Raw genomic sequence first — 8,873 nt, forward strand, 5'->3', positions numbered from 1 at the left:
ATCCCCTGTCTCTGGTTCAGACCCAGGAGCTACAATGCCCAGCTGCTGCCTGGGTGACTCACACTCCTCAAACCAAGACATTTTGAAGGCTAAAGCTCAGTATTTAGCTTTACCAGAGTTTTGGCTGCAACATAAATCTGTACTCCACAGTCATTTTCTGATCATAAACAAGTTTATTAGAGAAATAAACCACCTCTGTTATAAAAGGTGAGCAGCACAGATGTTGGCAGCATCAGCTGGGGCTGAGAGATGCCAGGAGAGTTTGAAAGGGAATGAGTTGGTGTTGTATCAGACTTGCATCTCTCTCATTTTGGGCAGCACTTCTGGATCTGACACCAGCACAGCCTGTTGCTTCTTAGCAGTCACTTCATGACGTTCATGCATCTTCCAAGTGCCAGATCCAGGTGGCTGGGGCTGGATGGGACAGCAGTGTGGCAGAGGAGGCAGTGGGATGTGTGTGCAGCCCTCCAGCCCCTCCAGCAGTCACTGTGTGAGGGAGAGCACTGCTGAGCCCCCTCCAGTGCCTGTTGGTCCAGCAGTTTTGTGCGTGGCAGTGGTGGTTTTGGGAGGCACTTGCGTGTGGCAGGTGAGTGCTCAAGTCTCAGAGGCTGTGATAAAAGCAATAAAAAAAACCAAAAAAAGTCCTGAAGGAACAGCAGAGTCCTGCAGTTCTTCCCAGAGAGGCTTTATCCACAGGCAACCCCTTTTAAAATAAGCCAAACCCCCTAATTCCGTGGCTTCCCTGTGTCGATGAATCCCCAAATGCATTAAAGGCCTTGCAGGAGAAGAACACCCTGCCCACATGCTGAGTGATGCTTTGTATAAATAGCTCATATACACTTGCTATATACAAAAAAATTATGTACACGTGGCGTTACTTTATTTGGTTGTGAAGCTCCGAACGCCTCCGGGTGCCTCTCCTGAGGTGCCGGGGCAGCAGGGGAGGCTGGTGGGCGATCTGCCGGAGGGCAGGCAGTGAAGGCACCTGGGTTTTGGGGTGAAAAGCCCCCTCTCCCAACCAGCCTGTGGAGTTATTCCTTCAGCAGGCCGAGCTTCTTCAGGGCCTCCCGCCGGTTCTCGTCGGCCGCGCCCTTCGGGGAGATCTTCACGCTGACGGCGGAGCGGGAAGGCCTCGGGAAGCTCGGCAGGGGGTGGGATCTCCGCTTGCTGCTCTTCTCCTGCTCCACCTGCCCCTGCTCCTTCAGGCCAGCGAAGTCCTTCCCCGCCACGAGGGACACGGGCCGGGGGCGGCCGCCCCTGAGGAAGCTGGGAGCGAGGCGCTCGATGAAGGACATCTTGCCCAGGGAGCTGCTGCTCTTGGCGTTCTGCTCCTTGGAGTTGGCCACGTAGCTGCCCAGCCCCACTCCAGAGCGCTCCAGGGTGTTGGATTTGAACGCTATTTGTCGGATTCCTGCTGCCTCGGGCTCCCCAGGGACGGGGAGCGGAGTATCCCTCGGCTGGGGATGTGCGGGAGGCTGGAGGTGGGCGCTGGGCTCCCTCCTGTCCTGTGACAGTCCAAGCTTCTCCAGAGCCTCCCGGTGGGCTTTCTCCTTCTCCTTGGGGTCGAGGTGCCCAGAGTTCACCTTTTCAGCAGCAGCATCACTGGCAGAGCTGGGCTGAGAGCCTGCTGAGGGTGGAGGTGGTGCTTTTACCTTCTGGTTGTGCTCCGTGGTGAGTGGCACTGGGCTGTTTTTGCTGGTTTTCAGGATAATATTTGGTGGCAATTTTCGTGGCTTGGGGGCGGTTGGAGGCCCTCGCTTGGCATCAGGGTCCTGAGGGGGTTCTTCCAGTGTGGATTTCTCTGGCTGGCCCCATGAAATCCAAGTCTTGGTCTCCTTGGCTGTTTGCCCCTTGGCATCTGAGCGATTGCTGCGTGACCACTCGTGGGTCACCTGGTCATCCTGGAAGGGATCTGGAGGTTGGATAATCAAAGATCCCATGGACTTCACATGGCTTCTTGCGTTGGCTTGGTCAAGCCTGTCCTCCTTGGCCACCTCCTGTGAAGGTTTTTCTCCTTGCACCGGGTCCTTCACTGTGTGGACAGTCACCTTGCTGTCAGAAGCTCTGTTTGCTGCAGGGATATTCCTTGGAAGACTGAAATAGCCTGGGCTTGGAACCACTGCTGGAGCTGGGCTGGAGGAGGCAGAGATGCTCTTGCCACTCTTCTGTTCAGCTGCACACTGACCTCTGCTTGGGGGGGTAGTTCCATTTCCCAGATCTGGGGAAAGAGATGAAGTCACACATCATTCCACACACAGGCTCAGTCTGCAAGACACACTTCACACCCACTGAGCCAGCACAGCCACAGCTCAGGACTTGCCCCCAGAGCTCACCCTGCCTCCAGCTGACCTGTCACTGCTTGGGAAGTCAGACAGACACTTTGGGTTTGACAAAGCACCTGGTGAATGAGGTTAATCTGTGTGAGCCTGCTGGGAGCACGAGCAGAGACGAGCCCTGTGGTTCTGCTGACCTTGCTCCAAAGCTGCCCAGGAGAAGGCAGCTGGTGCCCACAGCGAGTGATGGAAATCACCTGGCTGTGCATCACCACACACACAGAACTGGGGCACTGCTCCTCCCCTCCCTGCCAAGGGAACGCTCCCCAGACATTCCCTCTGCACACAAATCCTGGAGCAGGGTTTCCAGCTCACCCTGCCCCACGGGCTCTCTCTTGGGCCGCATCCCAGGCAGCTTGGAGGGCTCTGCAGAGTCAGTCTCATCAGTGGAGACCCCGCTGTCTGCTTCTGCATCCAGGGAGCCAATAGTTTCTTCTAAGAACATCAAACACTCCTTCTCTTCCACAGATAAATAGTCATAGCTGTTATCACTCTGGAAAAAAGAACATAAAGCAGTAAAGGTAGGAGAGTTGAGAGGAGCCTGTGACAGCTCCTGGCCAGGAGACTTGGGCCAGTGGCTATTCATGAATTGGTATGGCAGCCACTGAAAACTAGACAACTTCCTCTAAAATAGAAATATTCATATATATACTTCAAGCCATTTTATATTGCCCCACTCTGTGTGTCAGAAGATGGCTTCTACCTTCTAGTTCTTTAATTTACTTTGAAATATGAGCAGATGGGTGACATGGGTGTTCTACATCTGTCCTGCTCAGCTAGTGCTGAACCTAAACATCCTAAATACTGTTTTCTGTGGAGGTGATGAACTCTCCTTGTTCTCCCACTCATACCTCAGCAAGCTCCTGTTTAATTTTTGTTGTATTTCCAGTACCAGGAGATATGATATTGCAATATCAGATATTGCTGTGGAAGTGCCAGGTTACAAGGTGATTCCTGCAATATATCATGAAAAAAACAGTGAAGTGCAGGATGGGATGGAGTGTGCATCAGATCAACAAGCACAGACGAGGAATTATCCCAGGTGGAGCTGTTTAGCAGAGACACTTATCCAAATCTTTTACCGTGCAATATCACAACCAGTTTTTCCATCCCTATTAAATTCAGAGGGTTTGGTTCTGGTTTGCAATACATCAAATGGAAAACCTGCCAGGACTGAGTGTTGCACTTCCACATATCAATTATGCTCCAAGCCAGACAGGATGTAATTAGCCCATCAATCTTGGAATCGGTGTTGGGAGACAAACAAGCTTTAATGGACAGATAGTGAAAAATTACACATCTACACCCATGGTCCAAACTCATCTCTGCCTTAACTGGGAAATTAATCTCTTGCCAGGTGGGAGGAGCACAGCTTACTGTCTCCTCCAGGTGAAGTCACCCTTGCTGGAGCCAGTCTGACCCAGTGATCCAACTGGTCTAATCCCTCACTGGGGGCATGGTCAGGCCCCTCCTGCCCTGTTCCTGCTCCATCTGCACCTCTGGGCAGCACAGGAGCCACTGGGCTCTCGGGGTCATGTCCCAAAGGACACCTTTCAGGAGCGAAGGCTCCCAAGTGCTGCTGCACCCGTGGCAGGATAGGAAATCTGGGAGTGCTCTGGGGCAGGGATTAATTTGGTCCCTGTGCTGCCCTGAGCACAGTGCTGTCTGAGGGCCCCCAGGTGCTTCCAAAGCACTGATGGGGAGCAGTTTGGAGCAGAGATCTGACCAAAATCCTTCCTAAGCTGCCCAGAGGGGTGAGTTGAGCCCCTCCATGCCTGGGCTGGGCACACCAGGGTGACTTACCCGCTGTGAGTGGTTGGAGGCTGTGCTGATCATGCTGTCACAGCTGCCAGAGTTGCAGCCAGCCATCCCCAGCTCCTTCCTGGGCATATCCTGGGCTGCCGTGGTGTCCAGCGTGGGGGGCAGTATCCCGGCTGGAGCAGGAGAGAGGAGAAGCGTTAAGCTGTGAGATTCCCCCCTGGGGGTGATGCAAACCCCCTGGCTCAGCTGGGGAGAGGCTCTGAAACCGCTGGATGGGTGTAAATGTGCTCCATCTCGGGCTGCTCTCTCCAGGAGAAGGCACAGCTGGGCTGTTTCAAAGCATCCTTGAACTGAAGTTTCCCCTAAATGGGATAAGCCCTGGAACAGCCCATCCACGGCCAGCTCATGTTGGTGGCTCTCTGGTCATCTCAGAGGGGTGGATGAGGCAAGGGAAAAAGCTGTGCAAGCCCAGCTCAGCCTCAGAGCTCAGCAGCAGAGATCCTGCCCCAGCTCAAGTCCCAGCCCCGGCTCATGGGACCTTTTCCCTCCACCACACCCTCTGCCAGCCCTGCAGCTTGAACTTCTGAACATGCTGACCCGAAACGCTGCTGTTTAGTCACATCCTTGCTCTGTCAGGAGCTTCCTCCTGGCAAAGAGCTTCCTCTGCCACCCTTCCTTGGAGGCCCTGGGGAGGTGCCCCTGGGGTGGTGCCCCCAGGGAGGTGCCCCTGTACCTTCAGGGCGTGTTTGGGCACATGCCTGGCACAGCTTGCAGGGATCAGGGCACGCTGGGGCCATGCCCAAACTGCAGCTGCCCCAGGGGGTTGCAAAGAGCACCCCAATGTCCCCCTCTGCTCGCTTTAATGCCCATCTGATGCTCTTCTGGATGCAGCCCCGACCCCCAAACACCAGAGGGACCTCAGTGTGGCAGCAGCTGCCTGACAAACACCCTGAACTGGAGTTCCCAACCCCGAGACCACCCCAGAGCAGGGTCCCTGGTGGCAGAGGGGACAGTTATACCTGCAGAGAGCTCTGCTGCCCGCGGGGACAGGCCGAGCGCCCGCAGAAGGTGCAATGACTTCTGGATGTAAAGCACTGAAGCTTCCAAAATTCCCTGGCACCACCAATTCAGTTTCCTTCACAGGCACCACCCCGTTCCTCAGGAGGGAACTGGGGCTGCGGAGGCGAATGGGAGCAGCAAAACAAACACCCCCTGCAACACTCACAGACCCACGCGAGAGGATTTGCTCGGCAGGAGACAGAGGAGCTCTTTGTGCTGTAACCTGGCCGCAGGAACACACTGCTGCTTTTTTTTGTTGTTTTTTTTTTTTTTTTTTTAGCTTGTAGCAGGATCAGGGAATTAGATCCAGAGATAAGTGAGCAGAACTGGCTGCTTGTTCGGAGCGTTAGACCCTGAAAGCATTCCTTTGTAATTGGAATATGCCACAAAAATCAGATTTCAACACCCACGCCCCTGACAGATCTAATCCTTCCATGCAGGAGGAGTTTAATATTTCAGTCTTGCCTTTGCATTATTTACTGCTTAAATGACGTTGCAGTAAGTGGTGGCTTTGAAACAGCAATTCCCTGGATCCTTTGAATTCAGATCACTTCAGAGCCAGGGCTTTGAGCTGTCAGGAAGCAGACACCTGCTGAGTTTAGGGGACTTCAGGCTTCTGCACAGTTTTGCTGTGCACTTCAATGTCCACCACGTGAAATTTAGATTTATATCAGAATTAGATATATAGATATATAGATTTACAGATTTATATCTACTTCTAAGTAGCAAGAGGCTTGACCGCGATTGTTTTTTATGCTTCTCGCTGGCTCCCTCCCAAATCTGAGAGAGCAAAACACTTCTGGGGAAGTGAAAGTCTTGCTTTAACTTGAGCTTGCAGCAGCCTCCAGGTGGGAGGGAGCCAGTTTCTCCATGAGGATGGCCGACCATCATCAGTCCACTAAAGAACTAATTTTCTCTCATTCAAAAAGGACTTGGACAGACCCTAAAGCGGCTGCCAAAGCTTTGGCACCCACCGAGCCCCGGCTCAGGGGGAGGCAAAGTTCAGTCCTGAGCTCTCCGGGCGCTGCAGAGGATCTACACCCAAACAAGAAGCTCATTTTCCTGCCCACCAGTTCTCTGGATGAGATTATGTCTCCAGTGCTTAACTCGGGAAAGAGGAAAAAAAAAATCAACTCAGCGTTGAACCCCTCCCTCCAGTTTTCACGATTCAGAAGGATTCTACAGTTCCTCCTTTTCGCCGAGCAACAGCCACAAACTAAAAATGCGACCAAGCGTTTCAAGACACGGTACTTGAAAAGCTGTTTTCAGTGCTGTGTATCTCTTCCCCCACTAAACATTCTACTGGAAGAAACTATTTTTGATCTAAAGTAAAAGGCCAGTTCCCTCAGCCTCCGTGGCCGCTGCCATAACTGTCCTTTGCAAAAGCCCACGGAGCCCTCAAACATCAAAGACGTGCTGGGTAGCAATTAATGCTAATTGCTTTATGTGAAGAGGCTACTTTCTTTTAGCCAGCACCACTCCAAGCTCCCTATCCCAGCTCTCCAGCAGTGCTAAAGGACCTCGGTGGTTTTGCCATCTGAGGCAGAGCAGCCGTACCCCTCCTGCCTTCCAGCTGCCCTTAAAGGGCTTTGTCCTGGCCAGCCCGAAACACAAATGAAAGCAAAACCCCCCCTTTGCAGGCACTGTCCCAGCTGCTCCTGCTCTGAGCAGCACAGCGGGATGGATCCCACCCCAGGGGGAAAGGGGATGGTGGCAGATCTATAGTTTCTCTCTATTTAAACAAGTAAATTAAGCACATGCAGCAGCTGCCCGAGCTGTTTGCTGTCCTGAGCACAAGTTTTCCCAGCAGCTGTGGGTCTCCCCAGCTTGCCTCCCACCACCACCTTCAAACCTCCACGTCCAGCTATGCTGGTGACACCTCCACCACATTTTACCCTTCCAAAGCAAAGCCCTGCAGGCACCCAAAGCCCCCCCAGTCCCACCCAGGCAGAGATGCTCAGCCCCTCACCCCGCAGCCCATTGAGCAGGAAAAGCACAGAAAGCAAAGGACGAGAAGGAATATAGATTATTAATCTGTATTCTTTTTTTGTTATATTTTTCTCTTTTTTTCTTTTTTTTTTCCTTTTTTTTTCTTTACCAGGACGTCCGTCGGTGCGCGCTGCCCAATTCCTTCTCCCCGCCGTGCCTATCCCAGGACTTCTTTGCTTTTCTGGGCTAACCAAACAGAGCCGGGTTACACATTAACCCTGGTCCCCGGCAGAGATAAGGCTGCGCGGGTGCTCTGCAGGTACGGCGATCCCCGGCCCCTCACCTGCAGCCAGGAGCACCGGGCCGACAGAAATTCATCTCGCCCCCACGCAGGGCATCTTTCCTGCTGCTCCGGGCTGGGCTCAGGGCACGGCTGAGCCCCTAAAAGTCCTCCATGCTGTGACCCCGAAGCGCTGGGTCGCGGCGTGCCGAGCTCTCTTGAGCCAGCTCAGGCAGCAGCCGGGAGGCTGCGGGCTGGTACCACCCAGCTCACTCACTTCCCTGCTCTGCCGGGTGTCCTCTGATGTCCTCGGCACGGGTTTCGCCGGAGACTCCTTAATCCGACATCCTGTTCTGCCGCATAGCTGCTCGCTGACACTCGGGGCACTCCGAGCTGCTGCCCTGACCAAAAAGCCTTTGTACACGGTAATTACGTCCCTGGCTGGGCGTTTGCGCCCTGCAACGCGTCACCCCCACAACAGGTTTCTTCTCCCAGGTGGTTTGTTTGCAGGAGGTCCCGCAGGCTCGGGGTAGGAGCCGGTTCCCTCTTCTCGGCTCTTAAAAACACAGACTGTGCTAGAACAGGTATGTACTTGTAGATCACCAGAGCTTCCCAGAGGCCAAAAGTTTGCTGAGTGCTGCTGTGCGCTGGAAGGAGGGTGTAAAGACAGGTAGGAAGTGTTTTGGAAGGGAAGCTTCACCACTGAGCTTTATTGACGTGCTAGAGAGGGGGTGCCCAGGTCTGTGCCTCTCCAGGGCTGGTTGTGCCAGTACCGACTCGCAGGTCCCTTTGCCCCTCCTGGAATGTTTCTTTACATCAGGCCCCTCTAGAAGTCCATTCCCTGGCTTTCTGGAGCTGGGAACTCCTTCACTAGGCAGCCTGAGGCTGAATCCTAGAGTCTGGGTGAAGCTAAAGCCCCCGAGACATCCATGGCACTCCTCTTCAAGCTGATACATTCTCAGGAACTCTGCTGAGGCGTTTCCTGCAGCAGCATCCCCTTCTCCGAGCAAGAGGGTACCACCTCTGCCGCCTCCCTCCAGGGGAGGGTAAAGAAGAGCCCAGTTTGTCCATCTGCAGGACCTTGTGCAGGGTGGCAGCGACCCCCAGCCCCTGATCTGCCCAGGTGGTGCTGCAGGGGCAGCTGAGAGAAGGCAGTGGTTTGTTACTACCCCGACTTCGGGCTCTACTATTACAATTCGAACTTTTCTCGCTGATAAACAGCCGTTTGGCCATTGCTCCCACCCTCCCTCCCCTGAATTGTACCTGCTCTGCGAGGCGCTGCTCACTGAATAAACCACAAACATCCAAGCAGAAACCCTGCAGGAAATTTCTAGCACTGGCACGGCCACCGGATTCATTCACGTTTTCGTGCTTCAGTGATTTTTTTTTTTTTTAATTTGTATTTTTAGCAAAAGGCCGTGTTGCAACACATGTTCCCTGCTCCACAGAACAGGGAAGTGGAAACACCAGCTAATTAAAGCCCCGGTAAGATTGGAGAGAAAAGCAAGCAG

The 8,873-nt window shown here is 53.7% G+C and overlaps 1 protein-coding gene across 3 annotated transcripts; it reads right to left on the bottom strand.

Annotated features, from left to right (window-relative positions):
- Positions 1-153: 153 nt before the first annotated feature.
- CUNH1orf116 (chromosome unknown C1orf116 homolog) lies at positions 154-8,610 on the bottom strand. Of its 3 annotated transcripts, none has more exons than XM_050327058.1 (4): positions 7,426-8,610; positions 4,137-4,267; positions 2,649-2,826; positions 154-2,218 (listed from the first exon to the last, which is right to left on the bottom strand). In XM_050327058.1, the coding sequence occupies exons 2-4, from the start codon at positions 4,221-4,223 to the stop codon at positions 1,032-1,034; spliced, it is 1,452 nt and encodes a 483-aa protein (XP_050183015.1). In that variant the 5' UTR covers positions 4,224-4,267; positions 7,426-8,610; the 3' UTR covers positions 154-1,031. The 3 variants fall into 3 exon arrangements, with proteins under 3 accessions (XP_050183015.1, XP_050183014.1, XP_050183013.1); XM_050327057.1 differs by having other exon boundaries at positions 7,252-8,610; XM_050327056.1 differs by having other exon boundaries at positions 5,114-8,610.
- Positions 8,611-8,873: the final 263 nt, after the last annotated feature.

Source organism: Myiozetetes cayanensis, unplaced genomic scaffold, assembly GCF_022539395.1.
Source record: "Myiozetetes cayanensis isolate MyiCay16 unplaced genomic scaffold, myiCay2020 scf32, whole genome shotgun sequence".
Lineage (NCBI taxonomy): Eukaryota > Metazoa > Chordata > Aves > Passeriformes > Tyrannidae > Myiozetetes > Myiozetetes cayanensis.

Coding starts and splice junctions, on each gene's coding strand:
- CUNH1orf116 (XM_050327058.1), bottom strand. CDS start 4,223: ATGCCCAGGAAGGAGCTGGGGATGGCTGGCTGCAACTCTGGCAGCTGT. Junction 2,827..4,136: donor CCTCCAACCACTCACAGCGG/GTAAGTCACCCT, acceptor TCTTTTTTCCAG/AGTGATAACAGCTATGACTA. Junction 2,219..2,648: donor GAGAGAGCCCGTGGGGCAGG/GTGAGCTGGAAA, acceptor CTCTTTCCCCAG/ATCTGGGAAATGGAACTACC.